At 39.5% G+C, this 27,686-nt stretch overlaps 1 protein-coding gene across 1 annotated transcript in view; it reads right to left on the bottom strand.

The window, feature by feature from the left end:
- SETH5 (transducin family protein / WD-40 repeat family protein) overlaps nt 1-22,591 on the bottom strand; it is a 220,733-nt gene extending 198,142 nt beyond the window's left edge. Inside the window, exon 1 of the mRNA XM_089385020.1 lies at nt 20,410-22,591. Within this exon, the coding sequence (XP_089241146.1) occupies nt 20,410-22,251 (1,842 nt within the window). The 5' untranslated portion in view covers nt 22,252-22,591. The remainder of the gene's footprint in view (nt 1-20,409) is intronic.
- Nucleotides 22,592-27,686: the final 5,095 nt, after the last annotated feature.

Here is a 27,686-nt window from a genome sequence, read left to right as displayed (position 1 = left end):
TTTGTTTCTCTCCATCCCATGGCCTTTTCCCGCAGACGTGTCTTCTAGCACGGGTGTATGAACCTGTGTAATCAGTGTTGCAATGGGGGCAATGAAATTTAGTGGTTCCACCCCCTCTCCCTGTTTCAGCCCTGTGAACATATTTCCACAATGGAGTTTGGTCTTGTTTAGTTTTTTGAGGGTCATGTTCACCCTCCTCCAGCTCCTCCTCACTGGGGTTTTCACCCATTTGACTTTCTCCGGCTTCTTCATACCCCTCTTCAGTTTGGGGCCCCCTCCGTTTCCTACTCTCCAGCACCATAATAACCATAAAAGGGACCAGGAAGAGGAAAATGCCAATAAATATAGCCAGGTCCATAGTGTTTGATGTTTGTAGGGTTTTGATTCTTGAATCTGCAAATTAATTTAATTTATTGGGATTAATTAATTTAATTTAAATACATGATCTTTAAACTCAAACAGCTAAATTAAATTAACTAAATTAACTACCTAACCAGCTAAACTAACTAAATTACTAAGTTACTTACCTCTGCAGGCTTGCTCCTCGCTCCTTGGCACTTGCTCCTTGCTCCTCAGCACTTGCTCCTCGCTCCTTTGCTCTTGCTCCAGCTCCAAACTCAAGCTCAATGAAGTTAGAATGAATTTTTTTTGGCCCATTGGGCTTATAAAACCAAAAAAAAATTCTAATTTTTTTTTTATTTTCGGGTCCGGCGGATTTTTTTTCCGCCGAACCGCTCCCGGCCCGGCTCGAATCGCTCCCGGAGCGATTTTTAATGTCCGGGAGCGATCAGGGAGCGATCGCTCCCGGGCATTAAAAATCGCTCCGGGAGCGCCGGAGCGATCGCTCCCTATGTCGCTCCCTAACAAACCAGGGAGCGCAAATTTTTTTAAGGGAGCGCGCTCCCGAGCCGCTCCCGCCCGGAGCGCGATTCGGGAGCAGGTTCAAGGGGGGGGGGCTCCCCCGCAACATGGATCTAACATGAAATGAAATGTTATAAAATGAAATGAAATGAAACAAATTTCAACTTTCATGAACCATCATATTCATAATTCATTACTAATGAGTTATAATTGCCAACTTCAAACTTAAATTGTCATATATTGTTTAAAAAAATATCATAATAAATATGAAAGAGTCAATAGTTATAAAAGTTACTAGAAACTAGAAAAGAGAAGTAAATCTATTATCTATTTCTTATGCTTGGGCCTCTTGCCACCACGAGAAATGTCTAATTTTTTAGTCTTGTTGGAAAATCAGCGTCTTTGTCGTTAAATCACCCTCTAAGCATTAATATGCAGAGGTATCTTTGTCATTACCTCTGTATCTGTATAGGGATCTTTGTCATTAATATCACCCTCTAAGCATTAACATAAGATAGAACAAGCATAGCATGTCAAGTCAAGATTTTGTTTGAGTGATGCGTACAATTTTAGGAGGGTCATGATAGAGGAGTTCGACAACCAATGTCACTAACATCAAGGTACATAGAGGGATCGGTGCTCTTGATTAAATACGAGTTCCATACCCTAATACATGACAAAATTCAATGGAAACATTGCAATCCTGAAATCCTGAAAAACTGATAAGTCTGCTGGATTTTGAATGAAATCTAAAATTCTACTTTCTCCATATGAAATCCAATGAGGCCGGAACCACTCTCAAACATCTAGAGTCATTTCATGGTAATGTTAAAATTTGAAAATGAATATTACGGAGAATGTCACTTTTACTTTAAGAATTTAACATTACCATGAATAGCATATCAATACTAGGGCCTAGACTTGATCATTACGCTGCCCCACTCAAAAATTATTTGTTTCTTTCAAAAAAAATTGCATTTCAACTACAAAAAAAAATTGCAAAAAAGGCAAAACGCTCCCAAAATCGCTCCCGAAAAGGCAGCGAGCGAAATTTTTTTAGGGAGCGCGCTCCCGACCCGCTCCCGCCCGGAGCGCGGATTGGGAGCGGGATCGGGGGGGGAGCGCTCCCCCACAACATAGGTTGAGAGAGTTAGCCTTAGCACCTCAACCAATAGAGATATGCTGAAAGAAAAGGGTAATCAACCAAACAAAATTGGGAATCAAGAGGCCCTGCACAGTCTCTTACTTGTGAGTCATCACCTCCTAAGCAGATAACCCTAGGCGTCTTTGATCAAGGTAGTGAAAGGGGGTAACAGGGAACTTCCTAAGTATCAAAACAAGCAATGAAACCTCCCCCCAAATCTCATAGTATCTAGGACACTTGAACCTGAATACTAAGTGTTCCTTGAACTTCATCTCCTGGACATAGTAAAGTTGGAAAACAAAACCTTCTCAGAACATATGATATGGAAATTTGTCTCAACCCGTGGGGAATGCAAGATTGTGGTGATGCACAAACTTGCAACCCGTTGAGCAGGATCTTAAAGCCACCAACCAAATGAAATTGAATGTAGTCATAACTCAAAAGGGGCAATGGGACCGTCCTCCCGCTGACTGAAGTGCTCATAATAAAAGGCCATAATGGAACCAAGACTCTTAGGAACCTAGGTGCTGTGAATTTGGGGGTTTTTTTATTTTTTAAAGTCTTCATAGCTAAAAAAATTTGGGGGTGCCTAGATGTCCCCCTTTTGTAGGGGGGTGCCTAGAAGCATCCCTTTTCTATGGGGGATGACTAAAAGCACCCCTTTTGGGGTAGAGACACAAGTCCACTTTTGGGTAAATGTGTCCCCATACTAGGGAAACATTTCCCCTTGCATTTCCCCAAAAGGAGGACGTGAGGAAACATTTCTCTAAGCACCCCCATGTCCTAGAAGCATGGGATACATGGCGACCGCCAACTCTGGGGCACACATCCCCGTGGAACAACAAGATTATAGGAACTCTTTTAAGAATATTTTTCAGCTTGTTGGAGTATTATTTGAGTTATTTAGGTTTCTATTCGCTAGTGTATTTTTTGCATGACTTTAAAGGTTGTGGTATACTATTTAGTCATTAACAGCCTACAAGTAAAGTTTAAGCCCTAAACGAATTTTACCTTGTTGTCACCCTAAGGCTATTCCAGTTTTTGGTATTTCACCTTGCTGCTGCCAGCAAGTAAACCCTAAACGACAGCAAACATTAAACCAAAACAACAAAAATTGACAAAGGAGGACTTTGCTAGGGCTTACTTGAAAAGATTCCACAATTAGCTAAGCTTCTATGTAAATTTTACAAAAATGAATGTGGTGGCAGAATTTTTATATTCAAATTCCACCTTAGGCATATTCTCAGTGTTGACATTGGTCCTTGTAGTGGTGTTCCCCAAGATGTTAAAGACCAAGCTAGCTTGGCTATTGATACCATGAATGGGCTTAGAGCCAAGAAATGGCAAATCTCAAGGGTCACCAAACTTCTTGCAATACCCCCTTATCACCTACCTTTGTCAAATCCTCAATGTTGGGCCCAGGTTTTCATGTTCAATGCATGCCTCAAAGTCACAGCCAAATGCCACTTACTCCTCCTCCCACTCTCACAAGTTTGAGCAATGGAAGTGGAAATATACGCTTTTTGCTACCCGCACATAACACGATACCCAACCCAGCTTAGATGACACAAGTTGGAAAAAAATTGTCCATAGTCAAGCAAGGAAGGTCATTACTAATTTTTGGTACTAGTCCAACATGCCTTTCCACTATTGTAATGAACTAGGTCAATTTTGCCCTAGGATTTCTAAGGGGCTAGGGTTTCAGATCAGAATTTCTTTTCCAAACAATAGTTAATTTCAATACAAATATTGTATTCTTAATGGACAGTATCAGCTTCTCAATGACACCATAGGCTTACAGATCAATGTAGTATTCAATAAAGTCAAACTGACAAACTCCAATCAACAAATGCAATAGATCCAGCAGTATGGTGTATTTTTCGTTAAGACCATACAACAATCTGGCATGATATTACAGATCCATACACAATATAGTTCACGTTCAATGGTGACAGATAGAACCAAATTTGACAATTGAAAGTAATACCCTAACCAGAGATTCGAGATGCTATCGATTTCTAAACCCTACACGAGATCTTATCTGCGTTTCTACCTCAGGTGCACACTCTATTCCTGCCTCAGTTCACTCCAACAAACATTGAATATGTTCCGTTACACTCTGCTACAAAACTCGCATTACTTCAAGGTCTCAGACGTGCTATAGGAATCCACAAAGCAATCTCAGAAAGCTAACTCGGAACCCTTCTGATTCACGGAATTAGACCTTCGATTGGCTTCAGTATACTCGTTTTCCTCAGAACGATATCTCTTTTAGTCCAGAACAGCTCGGAAGCCCTCAGACTAGGTCTGTCCAGAATTCTATTATTGTTTGTCCTCAAACCAAACTCATGTGACCTTAGGAAATGCCTCAATATGTCTTGCTTTAGCTGCTGCCTAAAAAAGACTTCGTTTGATTTTATGACCTTCCTTAGACCAGAACTTCTTTGACAATCCTATGCCAGAACAGAGTAGAAGAAAAAAAATAAACTAATTAGGGTGGACTCTTTCACCACCGAAATTAGAAGAGAAAAGATTGGGTAGGATGGGATCACCTCCACCAAAACTAGTCAAAAAGGGGGTCTTAAACCCTCAAAGCCTTAGGCTCAAAGAAGAACAGAGGCAAAATGATCCAAATGAATCTAGCCCTCTTGTATTTATAGATTTCTTTGAAGGGATTTTCTCCTTAATTGATTGAGAGAGGTTCACTCAAAACCCCAACTTTGCGTTTCTTTGCCCACAGCTGCCCCAAAGCTTGCTCTCCATTGCCCAAACATTGGGTATCTTAGGTTTTCCCCTTTATCAAGGACTATAGCCTATGGAGATCGATAGGCCACTTCGTCTTATGGAACTAATTTCCAGGGGACATTACAACTGTGCCAAAAGCCCTCATTCCCAGTGTATGATTGATGCAGTCACTATTGGAAATCTAGGTTGAAAGCCCCTACATGTGTGAGCCTTAGGATAGATTTGCTTTTAGAAAACATTGATGATATATACTGTATAAGTTTTGTTCATCACGGGCAAAAACAAAGTGCACCATCATGATTGATGGATGGATAGATCAAACAAACAGAACATTGATAAATTTCCCCATATCTAGTCCAAAGGTGATAATGTTTCTCAAATTAGTGGATGCCTCAAACAAAGTTAATAGTGCCCAACTAATTTGTGAAATGATGAAAGAAGTTGTTTAGGAAGTGGAAAAAGAAAATGGTGTACAAATTTTTAACAACAATGCAACTAATTATGGCTACTGCTAGAATTTTTGGGCTTAGGCATCCCTCCATATTTTGGAACTCTTGTGCTACACATTGCATAGAAACGCCTGGATAGAAAAAGCTGTGGATAAGGCAAAATCCATAACCAAATAAATTTACAATCACACAAATGACCTCAACAGCACAACAATATTCATTGAAGGCAAGGAACTTGTTTGTCCTACAGTGACCAAAATTCCAACAAAATTCATCTCTTTGCAATTCATGGTTGACCAAAAAAGGGTAAATCTCAATAGGATGTGTTTGGGACCTGAGTGGATGGCATCAAGACATGGAAAAACACATGAACGGATTATAATTGTTACTCGTGTTTAGTGATGGTTTAGGATTATTGCTGTGACAGGGTCACTTGCCAAAGTGCTCAGGTACTTAAGTCTTAAACTTTTTCAATGTTCACCTTCAAAGTCATACTTCCTTTCATTTTCAAATTTTATTTATACCAAAATTTGAATGTTTGACAATTGACTTCAATCTTTCATGATGCTTGATGGTGAAAAAACCACTAAGGGTTACATTTATGAGGCGATGGATCTCACCTAGGAGGCCATCAAAAGAGATATAATGACAAGGTGGCCAAGGATATGCCAATTACACGCCCCTCTTACATGCTTCTGAGTACAATTTAACCTTGCCACTTTGCTAGATCTTTGGTGGCAAAATTTTGGCAATGATGTGCCAGATCTTAAAAGATTTGCCATTCAAATCTTAAGCTAGACCTACAATGCTTGAGGTTATGGATGCGATTGGAGCATGTTTGAGAAAATTCATGCCAATAAGCACAACCAATTAAGTTATTACCACAAAAGCACTTAAATAACCCTGTATCAGTCCACTGCACTCTTCGACTTTGCAACAGAAAAATCCAAGGTGAGACATCAAGAAACACGAGACTTAGCGCAGTTTATCTAAAGCTTAAACACTTGAATTGGAAGAATTAATTTAAAGTTTAATTCACATTTTAATGTTTCATGAGAATGACAGGTTTGGATCATTCAGCTATTGACCTAAACTTGGAATAGCTAGATCCTACATCAGATTGGCTTCGATCAAAAGAAGCCCTATTTTTCACCTTGAGCACTTTCCGAACCTTGAGGGTCAAACAGTTGAGGACATGGGAAAAACCTGCATTACTATTTAGTATTCAGCGTTAACTCATCACGTAACCTTTCTAAGCAGATGCTTTCAGTTCTCAGTTTAGACCCATATTATATGAGATACCTATTCATCCATGAAATTTTGGACATCTATTGATAGTGTGCATTCTATGAACATGGCTTTATCGAAAATCAATGAAAAATACATATTTTTTAAATGTGTATATCTTTAATTTTTGTGCTTGCCTAAACTTGGAATAGCTAGATCCTACATCAGATTGGCTTCGATCAAAAGAAGCCCTATTTTTCACCTTGAGGACTTCGCGAACCTTGAGGGTCAAACAGTTGAGAACATGGGAGAAACCTGCATCTTAGTGTTTTTACTATTTAGTATTCAGTGTTAACTCTTCACTTAAACTTTATAAGAAAATGCTTTCAGTTCTCAGTTTAGACCCATATTATATCATATACCTATTCATCCATGAAATTTTGGATATCTACTGATAGTGTGCATTCTATGAGCATGGATTTATCAAATATCAATGAAAAATATATTTTTATTTAAAATGTGTATATCTTTAATTTTGTACTTGCCAAGTTTCTCACAATTTATTCCCAATCCAATTCAAACTCATTGCTCTTTTGCCCCTCGGAGTCTTTGTCGATTGCAGGTCTTGAAAATTTTGATCAGGAAGGGACTGGTACAAAGCTTTCCAGTTGCAGACAACTAGCTAGCATGGAAGATTGGTAATGGGGAACAGATGAGACTGGGTTGGATGTGTGAACACCTAAGTCACCTGACACGGGGATTCGGGATTCGTAGTATCGGATTCGGACACATTGACCCCCCGGAACAGGACACGTAGGATTCATTATATATTATTTTATTAAAAAAAAAAATATATATATATATATTTAAAATATATATATATATATATTAAAAATTAGATATTTCATACACAAATTTTAATTAATGATACAAATTTATTGATTTCAAACATAGATCTTCATCTATAGCATGCATAGTACATGCAAAATTCAAATACATGTCAGTGGTCACATAAATCATGATTCATAATTCATAACTGAAAGACAGCTTACAACTACAAGATAGTAAGATAAACACACTGACAACTATAGTTTTCTCATTAAGTCATCAAATCAAAATATGTTGCATAGGTAGTGCTAGTGCAATGCCAATGGAAAATAGAAATAGAAAATATAAAACAACTATAGGTATACAAGCCTCAAGGCATCAATCCTCATCATCAGCATCAGAATTAGCATCAATGTCCTCATCATCATGGTCTCCACTGCTCTCCTCTGCATCCTCCTCCTCCCCTGTATCCATAGTCGCCTCTGCATCTACTGTTGTGGAGGATGACCCCTCTAAGTCATCAAATCTAATAGGCTTTAGCACTGTATCATTGAGATCCATGTTGGCCAATGCCAACTCAACACTGGTGTCCAGACCCATATCATCAGGAAAGACATCCCACATCTTTGTCTTTCCCCTCAACCACTCTTCCCTCTGCCTGTAAATAAGACGAAGGTTGGTGTGCACATACACCATTGTCTCTGCCCTGGACTGCTCAAGCCTGCTCTTCTTCACACTATACAAATTCCCATATGTGCTCCAATTCCTCTCGCAACAAGAGGATGAAGTCACCTAAGAGAGGAGCCTCATGGCTAACTGCTAAAGAGGAGGGCTTGTTGCCCCATGATTTGCCCGCCAAGAATAGGGCTTCTTAGCCCCCCTGTCTCTAATCACATCATAACCTCCAAATCGACCACTGCCAGTGGAAAATTTTGCAAAGGAATCCTCCACCTCATCAAGCAATGCAGTATCCTGAAAAATCGGCCTGAATGCCTCTTTCCTCTCCTGTGAGATTTCACCATCCATGTGAGGAGGGAATCTGCGGGAAGGTCCACCATTCAGCCACTCATGGCTATAGTATTTGGGGTTCAATGAGTGAGCCAAACAATGTAAAGGTGTACAATTCTTGTCCCATCTGCTAACAAGAATATTCTGTATAATATCACAAAAGGCCTCTGGTGATGTCTCATACTCGGGGCACTCACTCTGTAGAATAATGCTCCTCACAGACTCAATCATGGAATCTCATCCGTCATAAACCTCTCCTAGGATGGGTTTGTCTGTATCTGCAAATCGAAGCAAAGAAATGATAGGGTCCATGATCCGAATAATTAGATCTACCCTCTCCCACCAAGCATCATCTAGCACTGTGTCCTTCACTCTTTTAGAGGCTAGCTGATCGGTCTTTCTCCAAAAAGACCAAAACTCATAAATAACCATGGACCCAAGAGCAGTCTTGACCTCCCTCAACCTCTTCAACATCATGAATGAAGAGGCAAACCGTGTATCAGCAACCTTCAACAATGATAGATTGGTGTACTCCTTGTAGATAGTGAGGGCACTTGTATGATTTTGCACAAAGTTATGGATATGTCTTGCATCCTCAATAATGCTTCCAATCCAAAGCACATCAGAAGCAATGGATTTCAATGCTAAGTTCAACGAATGGACAATGCAAGGTGTCTAAAACACTTGTGGATATTTAGCTTCCATAATCATGCCAGCAGCCTTGCAAACAGGTGCATTATCTGTAATGATTTGCACACAAGAATCAACACCTACATCTTTAATAACTTTAATAAATAACTCACCAATAAATTGTGCATCCTTGTATTCTCCAAGTGTATCCACTGCTTTCATGAAAACTAGACCACTCAAGGAAGACACCATGAAGTTGATGATTGGGTGTCGTGTTGGATCTGTCCATCCATCAGAAACAATGCTAACCCCAGATGTTGGCCATGATGCTACAATAGGCTCAAGCATTTTTTGCACCTCCTTTTTTGCCTTCGTCAACAATGTGGTTCTCAGCTTCTCTGACCCAGGAGGCACATACCCTGCTGGAGCCCCTTGAGTTAGAGCTCGGCACATCTCAATAAATAGAGGTGAGCGTGCAACATTAAATGATATGAAGTTTTGATAGAAGAAGAAGGCAATGGTGAGATCAAGCTCTTCCCATCTCTCTTTTTGGAAAATCTTGTCCATTGGACCAAGTGCTCTTCTTTTTGCTGCTTGTCCCCCAGTAGATGTAGAACTCTCAAATGGAAATTTGGTGGTGGCTTTCCTCAAAAATGGAAGGGGGTCTTCATTATTGGGTTTTCTTGATTTTGAAGCCACATTTTCCATACCAACAGTGGACTCCTTTTCCAATTCTTTTCTCTTTTGTAAAGAAACAGCTTTACAAGCTCCAATCCCACAACCCGGTAAAGCCAACAAATGTGCTTTCACACAGAAATATGTGCTTTTGAAAGCAATGTGACAAAACTTGCATCTCCATTGCACATTGCCTCCTCCCTTCCCCTTGGTGCTTGTCCCATCCTCTCTTGTGACATATTTCCACAATGGATATTTATCAGTGTTGTCTTTAAATCCTCCTCTTCCATCAACATTACTTGCAGCAGACTTTGATGATATTGAGGGAGGAGGGGCATCTCCAATAGAGACATTGTTGCCCTTCCTTTGCCCCCTAACTGCTGCCTTTGATTGAGCCGTGAATACTGTAAAATAAATGAACAAAACATGCACAAATTTGTTAAAAAAAAATCATATACAAACTACTGTAATAGAATAAAAAATGCAAAAAAATGGAGCTGAAATGCACTTACCTGGTGCTTGAATCTCCTTGTCGAATGCTCTACTCCCTTAGCTCCTTGCTCCAAACCCTTCTCTTCTTGCAAACAGCTCAAACAATGCAAGCCAAATGATAAACAGCGTGACTGAAATGAGGAAATGCACCCTTTTTTAACCCGCGGGAGTCCCTTTTCGGCGAAACGAATCCTGGAAATCGAGACACGTGGACAAAAATCAGGACACGCTGGCAAAATTCGAGATTTGTTTAGGATTCGAAGAATCCTAATAAGATTCGACGAATCCGATTTTAGGATTCGTTTTTTGGCCGAATTATACCCGACACGCCAGATTCTGGTTCGCCAAGCCATTTGGACGAATCTGGTTACTTAGGTGAACACCTATACTCTGCCAGAAAAAATATTAACTCTTTTACATGAAAGAAAATATTTAAGGTGTCCAAAGTGTTAGTTTTGTGACTACCGATATCTAGCAACAGGGATGGATCAAAACCAGCATGGTAGGACTTGAAGGGAACAATGCAGATTAGTGGAATGAATATGTTGAAGCCTTGATTAGAAGTCATGTAAGAATCGGAAAGGAAGCAGATGAAATAGTATGATCTAAAAATCCTTCACTGGGTAAATATACTGCCAAATTAGGGTACAAAGCAATAGTCGAAATGATAAATCCTAATGGTGGAAAACACTATGGAAACAAGAATTTCCATGTGGGTGGCCATAGGGAATAAAAACTGACTTGGGAAATACTCCAAAATAGGAGCAGAAAAGGACCTAGGAGGTGTGTTTTATGATACTGGGAACAGAAAGAATGCAAGGATGGTTCCTTACTGTCAACAAATATCACCTCCTTATCCACAACATAAGATACTCTTCAATGCAATATGATAAATGATGGTAGACGACCTATTCTTCATAGTTTATCGTCAAAAATTTGTAAAGTGAATACTCATATACATCTACTTGATAAGGATTGATAGAATAGATATATTATACACTGTGTTGCCAGGAAACGTGGGTTCGGTGATGGGTACGGGTGCGGGGATGGGGACTGGTACATCATTTTTCGAAACAGGGTGCGTGGGTTCGTCAGGGTATATATATATATATATATATATATATATATATATATATATATTGTATTTTATAAATTATAATATATGTAAATTTGTATATTTTTCAACTTTAAACAAGAAAACTAAAATATATATGATTTAAACCTTAAATATTTAAACATGCACATCATTGAACATTCAACATTCATAATGAAATTTCAAAATTTCTAGTCTGATATTAAGTGCAAATTGGAGTTTACATATTAATAAGAATCATGATATATGTCCATTGTCATACTACATTGAAAATTTGTCTTAAGGCATCTCCAAACAAGAACTGGGAAATTTTAAAATACTAAAATAAAAATATATAATAGTGAACAATGGATTCCTCAAGCCATGTCATCAACATCACTCAGATCTTCAGTTAACATGCTCTCCAGGTAGGGATCACTCTCATCTTGAGTCTCTTGCTCATCCATAACAGCTGGAGGTAGCTCAATAAAGTCATCTGGTTGTATCTCCTCGTCCACACACGTAGCATCATTTGTGTATTGGTCCCATCTCTTGAAAGGACCTTCCTTGTATCCAGGGTCTTTTCGAGATATGAGACGAAGTGTGTTATGAACATACACTAAGTTCTCTGCCTTCTTTGAGCCCAACATATTTCTCTTTACTAAATGGATAAAGGCATAGGTACTCCAATTCCTCTCGCAAGATGAAGAACTAACTACCTAGAATATTAGGGGAAGTCCATTAAATTAATTAAAAAATAAAAAATAAAAACTAAAATGAACCCCAAAGAACCCAAAAGAACCCGATTTTTGGGGTTTCAAGTACCATCATCAAGGTTGTCCGTACCCATCAAGACAAAAGAATCTAATTTTTTTTAATGAAGAACCCGATTCTTATGGGTTCTTCTCAGAAGCACCCGAACCCGAATCCGGTACTTGGGGACGAGAACCCGGGACGGGTTCAAGAACCCCACCCCCAGGTTCGGGAACCCATGCAACATAGATTATACAGGATGGAGAGATCAATATTGTCTCCCATTTTCAATAAATTAAACAGGATGTATGGTCTTTTCTCCACAATTCTTACAGACATGTACAGAGAACTGAACACTACAGAAGCTACTCTATCTACAGAGGGTCTGGAGGTTGCACAGGGACACTGGGAACAGAATTAAAGCGAAAATTGTTACTTACTCTCAACTAATTGCACTTCCTTGTCCATACCATAAGAGAGAATTCAATACTATATGATAAATGATAGGCAGATGACCAATTCTTCATGGTTTTTTGTCAAAATGTTGTAAAATAAATACTGTTATACATCTACTTGATAAGAATTGTAATAGAATAGCTATATCTAGGATCTATACTTTTTTCTGATATACTATGCTAGTTGTTTATGAGATTTAGGCGGATAGGTCTCTTGAAGACCAGACATTGTGAAGCTTAAATGCAATGTGCATTTACAATACATAATCTTCCTTCTTTCTTAGATAGAAATTAAGATTTGTTTCGAGGAAAAAAATCCGCACTCATGGATGAAATTTCCAAACTTTAATCCAATCTTTCATGTTGGAAGGGTAGAGAATCTAGATTATACAGGACTTTGGCACAAATTCATCTAAGAATTGGCAAGAACATGCTATCGATTTTAATTTAGTTGTCAGGCGCAGAAGTTGTAAAATTTAGATGGCTGAATCGATTTGTTATGAAAGAATATGGAGAAAGACATTATGCGTTTTTCCCATGTAAGGACTTTTTATTATTAGTTCTTTAATTTTTTTTATTGGGAGAATAGAACTGGACTTCTTAATGGAGAACTGTAGTTTTGGAGAACTTGTTTATTGTTAATTTTAGGCAACAATGGTATGTTCTAGGCTTTAGAGCAATTTTACTTCAATTTCTTTATTAGCCCAGTATCAATATTCAGATTAGCAATCACATTAATATGATAGTAAAATGCAGATAGAACATAAACAAAATAGTAGAAGACAAGCCAAGACAAGAGGACACAAGATGTGGCACCAACAAGGGACAAACCCCAATTTGGGGAAACCCTTGATCAAATTTTCTTTTAGTCTTCAATAGTTTAGCAGACAGAGATAGTACAATTTACAAATCTGATCATTTATATCAGCAGCAAAAGAGCCCTAACCAGAAAAGTCAACGCTAGTCAACAGGGCAAATTTTACCCTCAGCAAATTGGTCAAATTCAGCCCAGTCAAAGTCTGGTCAAACGGCCCACCTGCGGTCAGCCCTAGTTGCAGTCAACAGTCAACGTTTAGCCTCGATTTTTGTGCCCAAAAATGCGGCCTGCCCAAACAAAGATAGCCCTCACAAAAACGTAGTCAAAGGAGGTCAACGCACGCTTGGTCAAACTGTCTAGAAATTTGGTCTCTCGAAATTTCGGTGTCCTAAAATTTCGCTCTCCTGAAATTTCGAACATGTGGAGAAAGAGAGGCCCATAAATCCATACCCAATCAATGAGGAGAGAGAGAGAGAGAAGTGTGAAAATGAGTGTGTCCAAATGAGGCTAAGTCACCTTCTATTTATATGCAACGTTGGGGATGAATAGACGTGACTGTTGGGCTTCTGAGCCTACATAAGTTTGTTGGCCGACCTTGACAATTTGACCATAATCAAAATAAATTCGTAACTTCATTTGTACATGTCAGAATCAGATGATCTTTAAATCAATCCTACACCTCTCAGAGAGAGAGAGGAATCCAAGAAAAATATCAATTGTCATAAATAAGATGACCCTTGTAAAGTTTGGCCCTAGTTACCAATTTTAACACCCCCTCTCAACTAGGGAGTACTCCATCTGCTAATCCATCTGCCAATTTGAACTATCTCTGCCATCAATGCATTGTTCTACTCTGCTAAACTATGAAGAAGAAGTGATCAAGAATGTATCATACCATTCTCTACTAACCCGAAGTTAGTCCCAATCAAAGGAGATTCTGTCATACCACTCTTACTGACCCGAAGTCAATTCCAATCAAAAGAGAGTGTCTCATACTACTTTTACTGACCCGAAGTCAGTTCCAATCAAAAGAGTGTCTCATACCACTCTTACTAACCCAAAATCAGTGCCAATTGATCCTAGATCAATATCGGTCATCCTAGCATAGGGAGTACGGTAGTACACGATGCGTCTATCAGTAGTACTATGGTCCCTATCCTCATTTCCCTACTCATTGGCCAGATGAGAGATACTTCCCATGAGTCCCAGACTGCATGAATAGGATGTCTCAGCAGGAGAAGGATGAACCACTCATCCTGCCTACATGTCACCAAGGGGTATCACAAGGGAAGGCTGAACCACTCACCCTGTACACAGCAAACCACTAGGGGAAGGCTGAAGCACTCACCCTATGGTTGCTCATCGCTCCAAAAAGTACCCCAAGCCCCCCGGAGCTCCTAGAGCTCAATGTCCATCTCATACAAGACCCTCATAAGAGGGTCTCTCCATGACTCCAAGTCGTTCTCGGAAGGCCAAGAACTTGACCTTCCCCAAGGGCTTTGTCAGAATATCAGTGACCTGCTCATCAGTCCCAATGTGATGGAGCCTTATTGCTCCTCGTTGTACCATATCCCAGATAAAGTGGTACTTGATATCTATATGCTTGGAACAATCATGAAACACAGGATTCTCTGATAATCGGATCCCACTTTGGTTGTCGCAGAGGATCACGGTGGTATCCAGCACATGTCCAAACAGCTCACTCAAGAGCTTCCTTAACCAGGCAGCTTCACAGGAGGCCATACTAGCAACTATGTACTCGGCCTCGGCAGTGCTCAAGGCAACCGATTTTTGCTTCCTGCTCGTCCAGGATATCGAAGTAGAACCCAAAGAAAAACAGCATCTAGAAGTGCTCTAGCGATCCACCACATTGCCAGCCCAATCAGCATCAGAATAACCATGTAGCCTCACATCTCCAAAAGTGTATCTCAGTCCATGAGTGATTGTGCCCGAAGATATTTCAAAAGATTCTTGGCACCAATCCAATGTATATGATGATGCTCAACCATATATTGGCTCAATGTGTTAACTGCAAAACATATGTCCGGACGGGAATTCACCAAGAACATCAGTGCTCTTATGATTTGACGATACTCAAAAGCATTTCCCAATTCAAGTCCAGCAGCACTACCACATAACTTCTTAAAGTTAAGTTCCATCGGAGTTGTCACAGGCTTGCAATCCACCATCCCAAATCTTTCCAATATCTTCACAACATATTTTCCTTGAGAGAGGAAAATTTCAACAACTTTTACCAGACCTCCAACCCTAGGAAATAGTGCATCGATCCTAGGTCCTTCATCTCAAATTCAGAAGCCAACTCCCTCTTACATTTGTGAATGAGAGGGTTTGCACTTCCATCAGTTCCATGCTTGATTTTGTAGAGCCACTTAGAGGTGACAACCGATTTGTCCTGGGGTCTAGGGACCACATCCCAGACATCATTCTTCATACTTGACTCGTATTCTTCATTCATAGCATCCTTCCATACTTGATGCTTCACGGCTTCTCCGAATGATGAAGGCTCATTTTGAATGATAGTGCTCACGACGGTCAAATATCCTTGATACCTGTTCGGTTTCTTGCTTTCACGGAAAGTCCCCCTTGGTGCAATGTGTCTCTTGGCATCTTCGAGAGTCTCCCTAAGCCATGAGGGTCTCATTTTGGAGGAGGGGGGCTCATGAGGAGAATCAATAGGATCCATAGGTTTATCAACATCAGGCATCGTTTCGTCTTCTTTTGCACACTGACTTCCGGTGTTAGCTTCTTTGTCCTTCCTTAGGATAGGAAGGTTGTTGATCTTCCTGAGGGTCATATCTTCGTTGAAGGTGACATCATGACTTATCTCAACTTCCTTTTGACCAGCGACATAAATTTTATATCCCTTAGAATTTTCACTATAGCCCACAAAGATTCCTTTCTTCCCAGATGCACCCAATTTGCTTCTTTTCTCTTTCGGCACATGAAAATATACGGGACTTCCAAAAATTCTAAAATGAGAGACATCGGGTTTCTTACCAGTGAACATTTCTTCGGGAGTCTTGGAGTCCAATGCTTGATGAGGGCATCGATTTTGAACATACACGGTGGTATTTGTAGCTTCAACCCATAGAAACTTCGGAAGGCCTTGATCATGAAGCATGGCACGAACTGCTTCTACAATAGAGCGATTCTTCCTTTCAACCATACCATTCTGCTCAGGAGTGTATGGCGTTGTAGTCTCCCTCTTAATGCCAGCTTCTCTGCAATAATCTTGAAATTCATTGGATTTGCACTTGGTCCCATTATCAATCCTCAATATCTTGATTTTCTTCTCGGATTGGTTTTTGATCAAGGCTTTGAAGTGTCAAAACCAGGTGAACACTTCATCCTTCTTCTTCAAGAAGTAGATCCAGGTCTTGCGAGAATAATCATCTGTAAAGGTGAGATAATAGAAGTATCATCCTAAAGAGTTTACGGGCATCATACTAGATATGTCAGAGTGGATCAATTGCAATATATTTGTAGTCTTGCTATTACTTGAGGGGAATGGTCCCCTTGTAAGTTTTCCTTCGACACATCCCATATATACACCTTCATGCTCTACTTTAAACTCGGGCATACCTGTCACCATCTGTCTCACATCAAGTAGGGCCTTATAATGAAGATGGGTAAACCTCTGGTGCCATAGTTCAGATTGTAGAGATGTGTCACAAGACATGGCTCCCAATGGACTTCCTCCAACTTGATACAAAGTGTCAACCCTGAACCCAAGAGTAAAAGCATCTTTAAAATGAATCATTTCCATCGAAAAATGCCACCTTGTCATCTCGATGAATGCCACCTTGAATCCTTTGTCCTCCATGGTTGAAATGGACACCAAGTTCTTCTTGAGACCAAGTACATATAGTACTTCTTGCAAATGAATAGTGTTACCTTGATTCAATTGAAGGGTAACATTCCCTACTCCCTTCACGGGATAGGTGGCATCGTCTCAAAGGATGATCTCCAAGTTTGTCTCCTTTTCTATCAGATTAGAGAGGTCTTCCTTGTATCCAGTGAAGTGCCTTGAGGCACCACTATCAATCAGTCAATTTCCCAAAGTGTCCAGAGGAGAGGCAGTGGAGAGAGTCGATATAAGATAGTACTTTTTTTTGCTTATTTTTAACAACATTTGATTCTTCATAACTGGAGTTCCTTGATTTCTTGGAGGGTCGACTATTTCCTTGATGTCCCGCATTCCTTTTTCCTTTGCCAATGGACCTGCCATTCATTTGATCGTTGTTGTTGAAGTTGTCTCTGGAATGATTGTGATCATCATCACTTGATCTGTCCCTTCTATTTGGACACTCCCTTGCATAGTGGCCAAACTTATTGCAAACAAAGCACCCGCCCTTCCTTCCTCCCTTAAATCCAGGCTTTCCATGGAAATGACCTTTAGACCCTACATTATTTCTCCTTTTGGCATGAGCGGAGAATGCAGTGGGGTTGCTTCTACTAGAATGCATTTCTTGCTCCACCATTCTAGTTTCTTCTTAAATGCATCTCAACATCAATTCTTCAAACCCTGGAATTCAATCATTGTTGAGAACGGTGGTTCTAAATACATACCACTCAGGTGGGAGTCCTCCAAGGGTGGTGAGAGTAAATTCCCTGTCAGGAATGACTTTTCCAATCGAGAGTAAATCATTCTTGATCTCAGTAATCCTCAAGAAATTGGATTGAATATTCTTGTCCTTGCCCTTCTTAATATCCTTCAACTTATTCTTGAGAAATAGAATTTGATTAGCATTACTAACCTTGAACATGTCGACCAACTTGTCGTAGATCTCCTTGGAGGTCTTCAATTCGGAGATGTAGGCCACCAGATGCTTGTTAATGGAATCCCCGATAATCTTCTTTGCTTTGCCTTTAGCCCTATTGTACTTGGTCTTCGTAGCAGCCGCTGCATTTGAAGGCAATTTAGAGATTTTACCTTGCACATAGTCCATCACTTCTTTTTCTTCCAAGGTCAAATCAAGAGACATCTTTCATCCATGATAGTCAGATTTATCACAGAGCTTGTCTTCAACCAGGAGGTAGGATGATGAACCCATTGAACCTTTTGGCCTTGTCCAACTGTCTTTGGTGATTGCTCTTTCACTCTTGCTTGGGCTTTGTCTTCACGTCAGCGCTGATAGAATGTTAATTTTAGGCAACAATGGTATGTTCTATGCTTTAGAGCAATTTTACTTCAATTTCTTTATTAGCCCAGTATCAATATTCAGATTAGCAATCACATCAACATGATAGTAAAATGCAGATAGAACATAAACATAAACAATAGAAGACAAGCCAAGAAAAGAGGACACAAGATGTGGCACCAGCCGAGGACAAACCCCAATGTGGGAAAACCCTTGATCAAATCTTTTTTTAGTCTTCAATAGTTCAGCAGAGAGAGATAGTACAATTTACAAATCTGATAATTTATAACAGCAGCAAAAGAGCCCTAACTAAAAAAGTCAATGCTGGTCAACAGGGCAGATTTGACCCTCAGCACATCAATCAACTTCAGCCTCCAAACAGCAAGATAAAACAGCCCTCAAAACAATCAAATTCAACCCAGTCAAAGTCTAGTCAAACATCACACTTGCGGTCAGCGCTAGCTGTAGTGAACAGTCAATGTTTAGCCTCGATTTCTGTGCCCAAAAATGTGGCCTGCCCAAACAGAGATAGCCCTCACAAAAACGCAGTCAAAGGTGGTCAACACATGTTGATCAATGCTTGGTCAAACTGCCCAGAAATTTGGTCTCCTGAATTTTCAACCTCCTGAAATTTCGGCCTCCTGGAATTTTGGACGTGTGGAGAAAGAGAGGCCTAGAAATCCGTACCTAATCAATGAGGAGAGAGAAAGTGAAGTGTGAAGATGAGTGTGTCCAAATGAGGCTGAGTCACCTTTTATTTATATGCAACGTTGAAGATGAATAGACGTGATTGTTGGGCCTCTGAGCCTACATAAGTTTGCTGGCCGACCTTGACAATTTGCCCATAATCAAAATAAATTCATAACTTCATTTGTACATTTCAGAATCGGATGATCTTTAGATCAATCCCACACCTCTCGGAGAGAGGAATCCAAGAAAAATATCAGTTGTCATAAATAATATGACCCATGTGGAATATGGCCTTAGGTGCCAATTTTACAATTTACAAATCCTTGGTTCCCAGAAATTGATCAAGCAACTTTAGTCTTGACATACCAATAAATGTTAGGCTTCTCAATCTTCTATTCTATTCATGAGTGAAAGAAGTTGCCAACCAGATAGGCAATGTGATTAGGAGATTATTTGGCACACGATGATGATATCCCAAGGACTTGCTGAGCATAGAAATGGCAGCAGACTTGAGTAAAGGGTTTGCCAGAAGAATTGATTTTGAAATATGAAGAATTTCAGTGGAAAGAGGTTTTAGATTATATAAATATTCTATTTCTATTTTTTACCATACTGTCACAACTATAGCCACACAACATCCATTAGTAGGAAACTTGCCAGAGCAGAGAATTTCCCAAATGGCCAGAGTGGAAAGATGCAACTTGAAGGAGAGGCATCAAGTTCATTCAGATTCAGATATGTAGCTGAGAAAGTGTCAAGAGAATCCAACTCAAAAGTAATTGATAAAAAAGTGCACCAAAGGCTTCAGGAGGTTAGCCCTTCAGAGAGAGGGTGCTCAGTTAGTCAACAATGAAGTAAGAAATTTGGAAAAGGATTAAAAAATAACTCTCATTCAAAGATTAAAAAATGGAAAAAGCCAAGGTTGCAAGATAAATTTATCAGGAAAAGGAAGAAGATTGACAGCACTAGAAGTTCTGGAGCTTTTTGGAGAAAATATCCCAAAGGATGAAGCTACTCAAGATTTCACTTTCTCATAGAAAAAAGACGAATATAACATGGTTTTGAATAAAATGATCAAGCAGGAAACATTGCAATTGAATAACGATTTTCACTGATTCAGTCAATTTTGGCTTGATGTTTAAGAAGGAAGAAACATCCTTTGGATGTATTTTTTATGGTGTTAATTCTCTTCCCCAACTCCAACTTCTAAAAAAAATGTCTATTGCAAAACTTGAGAAACAATTGTCAGAATAGGCAGTCTGTCTCGAAAGAGCTAAAATTGCATTCCAGAGTAAAAAAAACTCAACATTGTCACAAGAAAAATCACGAAGGGGATTGAAAGCAAAGGAAATGTTGGAATACATTCAAACAATTAGGTTCTCAGAGGATAAAGTACAGAACCTTGGCATCCATGCCGTCAGCACTCTGAGAAGAATATTTGCTGGGATTAACAAGGACAGATCCTTTGGACATACCCACAGCAATATAATTCATATGCACAGCTAGAGCTTGTGGAGAACCATGATCCCGCCTGAACATTTGTGATGCAAGTGCCTGTGAAAGATAGCTCATGGAATCAATTTGTAAATGACCTATTGCTGGAGGTCCTCGTCGGATACCCTCAAGTCTCATCGGTTGCGCTGCAGCTCCCTCTTCCCAGTGTAATCCAGAAGAAGCATCTCTCTTTTCAAGTTCTTCCGCCAAGTCCAGTGGCTTAAGAGAGGCTCGGACCTTTTTGCCAGTTTTCCTTCCAGGTCGGCTATGTTCCATTTTTCCCCCTTTTTCATCGACAACGTCATCAACGGTCCTTTCATTTTTCTTTTTAGGCATTTCTTCAATTACATTGCCCTGCTTTTCTTGAGTAACCGTCTCTGTTGGCTCTGGAAATTGAATAGGAGCATTTGTTGTTTCTTCTTCACTACCTAATTGCGATAGATTATGATCACTATCCAACGAAAATTTACTGGATTCAGAGTTCTGAGTTTCCAGCCAAGTGTTAGCATCGGAATCCGCCAATGGTGGACTTTTTTCACGGTCAGATGTTGGACTACTTTTGCCAATGTTCTGCACAATCTGCAGCACTTCGTGGTCTTGCACTCCTATACTGGTATCACCTTGTCCCTCTATTTCTTCATTCTTCCCGCCTATAATTCTTTCGTCCTCGTTTTCTCTTGTCACTGTCTCTGTTTGAACAATAAATTCTTCGGGTTCTGATCTCGGTAGGATATCTTCCTGCTTTTCCATAAAAGTATGCGTCTCTTTTTCCATTTCCTCTGCGGGTCCAGTAAAACTGAGATCATATGGCATACTAGTTGAATTGTCCCCAAATAGAAACAGTCCTTCAGAAATTCCCACCTCGGAACCAGCCATACTCCCCTCCTTTTCCTCTTCTTCCGAAATTGCTCCAAATTTTGAACTAGACTCTGTCGAGCCTGCCGAATCAACACTCTTTTGAGATAGAAGGTTCGCCTTCCTATTCTTTATCGCTGTGGCATGGGGACTAGGAACAGCACGAGATGCAGCTGCAGCCGCAGCAAGTGCAGCTCCGGGCTTCGGACTCGGCTTTACACTTCCAAGCAATGGAGAAAAAGCCGGTGACCGAGATAAAAGTGAAAACGAAGCAGGCGTTGCAGCGGCAAATGCCGGAGGCTTACCAGCAAAATCCATGAATGCAGACTTCTTCATGCTCAAACTAAGCCTCAATTCACCCAATTCTACAGCCGACCGAACTTTGTTGGAAATTTCAGTTTTCTGAAATCTATTATCTATTGAATGCAAGGTCTTGCCCCTTTCCTCTAAATTCGAACTAGACGCATCAGTGGAAACTTCAGTTTTCTGATCTATATTTTCTATCGAATGCAAGGGCTTGCCTTTTTCCTCTAAGTTCGAATTAGACGCGTCAGGGTCATAAGCATTACCTTTCTCATATCCAATTTTCAATCTGTCTGTAATTGAAAACGAACTTGAATGTCCTTCGACTTTCTCCAGTTTCTTCGGACCTTTCTCGGCCCAGTCCGCGTTGTTTTCATCGTTTTCCTGCCTTTGACGTGTGAAAGTAGGGTTTCTGAAGGAAAAAGGTTTTGCTGCCTCATCATCAGACCCCTCCGAAGACGATTCCTCCTCGGAATCATTCAGGATATCTTCGAGGCTACGATTGAGCCCCGGCAGATCGCTCACATCGTCGTCGCTGCTCTGCTGTTCAATGAAGGAATCCAAGTCAAAGTCATTTGAGGCTGGATCCATGGCAGATCAAGAATTTTGCATACAAAACCGGAGCTTCGTCATTTATTTACTAAATTGCTTGTAATTTAGGAGAAGAATTCCCGATTTGAAAACAAATTCGGTGGCATGTTTTCAAATTTGAACCCTTCACCTTTGCCACCGCCCCTGCAGTCTGTCTTCTCCCGTTTATCCTCTTATCATACACACAGGCGATTTCGAATCCGTGTATCTACAAATGGAAGTGTAACACCCATCTCGACAGGAAATAAATTGCTTATGTTTTTATGTTTTTAGTCACGTAAAATTCTTTGGAGCCCAGTCAAGACCTTACGGGCTGTGGCAATCTTGCTGCACACGCTAACGTTCCGTTTCTCCATGTACTCTAACATGACTGTGAAAGGTGAAGGAGAACATAAATGTTGTTAGTTGCGTTGCCACATTTTGTTTTCTTTTGTTGTGGGTGCGAATGATGAAGAAGACCCTCAATGTCGAAAATTGCATTGCTACCCTTTAAAAGGAAAAATTGAGGTGGTTGTGAATGATGAGGGAGAGTAAAAATGTTGTAAATTATTTTATGTCATGGTTCAATTATGGGAAGGAATTTGGGAGATGGTTTAACCAATGAGAGTTTAAATTTTATTAATAAATGTTTATTCAATTTTAATTATGATGAATTTAAGACCACTAAATGGGTTTAATCCTAAAACTTATTAGAATCCAAAGGAGTAGAGGAGGATTAGCAAACCAACTTTCTTAGTGAGCCATCTTTTACTATGTGTATTGAATTTAAGACGACTTACAACTTAAAAAGATCATAAAAGATTTTAAATGGCATTGAACTTTAAACTTATTAGAGTAATGGGATTGATTCTAAAACTTATTAGAATCCAAAGGAGTATAGGAGGATTAGCAAAGTGAATTTTTTGAGTGGGTCATGCCTTATTATGTATATTAATTTGTTTGTCAAATAATGGTAGGAATATGGTTATAGTTTTTTCATAGTGTGATTGATAGAAAGAAAGAAATTATTTTAATGTCCACAAGGCTAAAGATAGCCTATGGGACAGATTGCTTCTTCATCTGCTTGATGTATTTGGCCCTTTTTCTGTGAAGCTTCAAAATAAATGCTCTCAGCTTCTCGACAAACCCCTTGCTAAATAGATTATCGCAAGAGCTAGCTACCAGCATATTTGCATAATTTTCCCTGTTGTCTTTGAAGACCTCACATTCTAAAATGAAATGTTTTTCTATTTCCACTTTTCCGGAAGAACAAAAAATGCATAATCTTTCCTCCCACACTTCCTTTGGCCTTTTCCAGCTCCCTTTTTCACAACGAAGTTGATGAGAATTAGTCCTTAACTGAGCAATAAGAATTTGGCTCTCTAAGAGATATTGGCCTCTATGTATGCTTTTGGTTTATGATTATGAGTGGAATTAAACACTTCAATATAGTAATTTTTCTTTCGTCCTAGCTCCTTATCCCAAGTACGTTTGTGGAACTTTTCCATAACAAAAGCTTTTATCTCTTTGATGTTTATGGGACACGCGTTCAAGCAAATACCCCATTTACTAAACCATTTGTTATTTTGTTGCATCCAAGTTTTTTTGCTCTTGCACAATCTATCATTAAAGACAACCTTAGGCCATCTACCCTCTTCCATTTGCTTAATTTTTTTAAAATACCTTATGACTTGCACCATAGCAATTGCTTCAATAGGAGCAATCCATGTTTCACTTAACAAGATATCACAAGGAACTACACTTTTAATCTTAAATTTGTTTGTAATCAAACGCTTCTGAATTTTTTCAATTTGTCTCCACTACATGTCGAAGGTACTGTTAGCCTACAGTTCACAAACATAGAGAATCACCTGAATCACTAGAAGCCCAAAAAGAGTTTGAGTGGTTTTCAAGTCCCATAACTCTGCCTCTCTACACCTATTTTGAAAAGCATAAAATGCTTTCCAACCCCCCAAAGTTCTTTTCTTTCTAGAACCATTCCAACTTAGATTTTTGTTGGAGTCAATTCCAAGGTATTTGTAATCCGCAACTTCATCTAGAATGTTGCCTTCAAAGTAGAACTTATGTTGGTTTTGTTTTCTTTTCTTAGAGAAGACCACTACTTTCGTTTTGCTGATATTGACTTGCATCCCCACACTTCTACAAAAATGCTTAAGGGATAGTAAGTTCTCTTGCAAACCAAGAGTCGATTTAGCAATCAGAATAAGGTCATTTGCATACAAAATAAGCCTTTTAACAAACTTTCACAAATAGATACCATCACCCCCTTGCGAATTTAACCACTCCTCAAGCTTGTCGATATATAAACCAAAAAAGGTAGGAGACAGTGGGAACCTTGCTTGACACCAATATCGCTTCTAAAACTTTTAGAAATGCCTATTGAAGTTCTAATTTTGACTTTTACCTCTTCATACAGCCTATGCACAGCTGCTCTCAAATGTTTAGGAACCCCGAGTTCCTCCATTCTGTGCCAAAGTTTATCCCTAGGAACCGAGTCAAACGCTTTTCTGAAATCAACAAACAACAAAAGACTTCTTCCTTTTTCTCCCAAACTTTTTCAATGGTGTGCCTTAAAGTTATGCAATGATCAACTACGGAATGTTTAGGTCTAAAACCTACTTGCCCTTTAGCAAGCTTATTTCTTTCTTCTGCCCACTTGCTAATTTTGTTTTCTAGCATGGTTCCAAATAGCTTTGCAAACAAAGGGTTTATCATGATGGTTCTATAATTGGAGGGATTATTGACGTCACCACTCTTGAAAAGAGGTATTTCCAGACTAGTTGTCCAATCTGTGGGGAGCCCTTGTTGTATGATGTTGTTGAAGATTTTTGTAATGCGAGGTGCAAGAATCTTTGAGCCCCATTTTAGATATTCTGCTTGGAGTTTATCTAAGTCTTTTTCTTTTCCAACACCCAACTTCTTGATACCCACCTCTACCTCTTGTACCATGAAGAGTTCAGTATCAGTGCTGACCAAGGGGGGAGGGTCAACCTTGGGAACCTGCTCATAGAGTTGTCTTGCATAGCCAAACCATTTAGAAGCTGTAATATTATTTCCAATTTGTATCTTTTTCGGTTGGAGCTCCTTCCAAAATATTTTGGGATTATTTTTCCCAAGGAAGATTAGTTCTTCCCTCCTTGAAACCATGAAATCGGCCTTTTTCTTGCTTAATAACTGCTTGTAAGATTTGAGCTTTATGTTATCCTTGTTTGACTCTTTCCACATTCTCCTTGCCTTTTTGCATTCCTCGTCAAACCAAGCATTAACTGGAAAGCAATTTGTTTCAGAGTTCTTATTTTTTGTTGTTTTGCACTTTGCAAGTGCGCATTGAATTAAATGTGTTAATTCATGACTATGAAGGCTATGAATTGTAATTTTCTCCTTCTCGAAGAGCCTCTCTAGCGTCATTTTGAAGGTATTACAATTTTCTGGGGTCAAAAGAATTATGCCCTGTGGGAGATTTTGTTGGACATGTTGAATTTTTTACTCTAATTGTTTCTTTCCAATCCAAGAGAAACATAAATAAATTGGCTTGTGATCTGATTTCAAATCCCACAGCTGATCTCCAACCAAAACTTCTTCCATTTTCTCACACAAACCATGCGAGCAAATTACATAATCTACCACACTTGCTCCATTATACGTATTGTAAGTGAAATTACCGGACTTTGCCCATCTAGTCAAGCCATTACAAATGACTAAATCAAAGGCCCCACATAAAGTAAGCAATTGTTCACCAAAGAGATTGCAGCCCTTGTCCTTTGAAATTCTTTCCCACTAATGATTGCTTTCTTCTGTAAGCCAAATAGGGTCACAATCATCTTTACAACAAAGAATGCTAGCTTTCTCACTTGTAGTCCTAGCATTGAAATCACCCACTATAAGGACTTCACCTAGATGTGAATATGTTGCAATATCCGCTTTTAAAGTTGCAAATGGATCTTTGTGGTCAAGCCCTCTATCTTTGTAGATTTTTGAAACCTGCGACGCAAAATAGCATGCTGCAGTTCTGATGTGGTTTCCATTTTATGATATTTTAAACCAAATGAATTACTTATTTGAGTCTTATTTTTCTAACTGAATGAGACGACCTTCTTTCTCCCTTACTAAAACCATGATGCCCCCGTGTCCTTTTCCATTCCCTACTGCCTTGTTCCACACTGCCATCTTCCAGTATCCTTCAAACAAAGGTGTCTTGCACCCTTCATACTCATGTGTTTTATGAGGCAAATTATGTAAAATAGGCCCTAACCGAGGTCCTCGTCTCCATGGGTAAGCTCTGCAGTTCCAACAAACTAATCTTAAGGAAACCTCGGTATGACTTTATTGCTATTTATTTTGACATGCAAGACTCACATTTGAGTCTTTGTCCCTGTTTTCCCATAGCAACCTTGCTTTCTGATTTCCTGTTGAAGAGTTTGTTGCCTCTTCTTTGTTACCATCTTACTGCTTTGTTCTGGAAGGACGTCCAAATCGCGCTATCACAACTTTGCCTTTATAAATCCATGCTCTCTTTCCTTCATATATTGTTGCCCTAACCTTTAAAATTTCCTCCCTTCTTTCCTCCTGTTGTTTTATAGTTAAATCTTCTTCTAGGAAAAAACGAGAACCCCTAAAGGGATGTTTCTTACTTAGAATGGTATATTTATCACACAAGCTAGGCATAATGACTTTTATGGACCTGGCTCTCTCCCCGTTAAACTTACCCACCCTCCATGCTTGGAATATTTGTCCTTGCCATTACACTTTGTCTTTCAAGAAGTCTCTTGCAAGGTCAAGCTTACATTCATTTTTCCCATAGTCTTTCACCCCTTTAATAATTATGTTTGCTGCCCTATTTTGTCTTTCCTTGCCTTCACTATCTCGCATGTTGTCAACCTAAATATTTGTTTCTCCCTCCTTATTAGCAAAATTGCTAATAACTTGAACCCAAGTTTTGGAAACTTTGGTGGAATCTCCTTTTGTTTCTTCTCTTGTGTTCTCTTCATAGTTGTTTATTTGGGCAATCATTTTCCCTTTATCCTGGGATGATTTCACATTCACCACCTCTGTAATGGGGAATTGAGTGTAAAATGTCACATGAAAAAATAACATAAGGGTGGCATTTCTCCATAAAAGCAATGTCATCTATGTGTGACCCATTAGGTGTAGACTAGTTGGTTTGAGTGGGGTTTAGTCCCCACTAGGTCTCGAGTTCAAACCTCATTGAGAGGTTTTGAGGATAGAAACCACTTTTGGGGGAATTAAACTATCCCAAGGGGCTTCCAAGTTCAATTGTGCTTCACACAATCTTGGTTATAGCATCCCACTATGGGTAGATCATTCTTCCATCCAGTAGATGGGTTGGCCCCAACCTAGGATCAGCCTAGTTACAAATTCAAAAAAAAATGTCATCTATGTGTGTATTATGTCAAGCCACGTAATGCACTCCATGT

The sequence above is a fragment of the Pinus tabuliformis genome, chromosome Q, assembly GCF_031772625.1.
Source record: "Pinus tabuliformis cultivar Carrire ecotype Pingquan chromosome Q, CPIR1, whole genome shotgun sequence".
Lineage (NCBI taxonomy): Eukaryota > Viridiplantae > Streptophyta > Pinopsida > Pinales > Pinaceae > Pinus > Pinus tabuliformis.
This window is presented reverse-complemented; position numbering and strand designations above follow the sequence as displayed.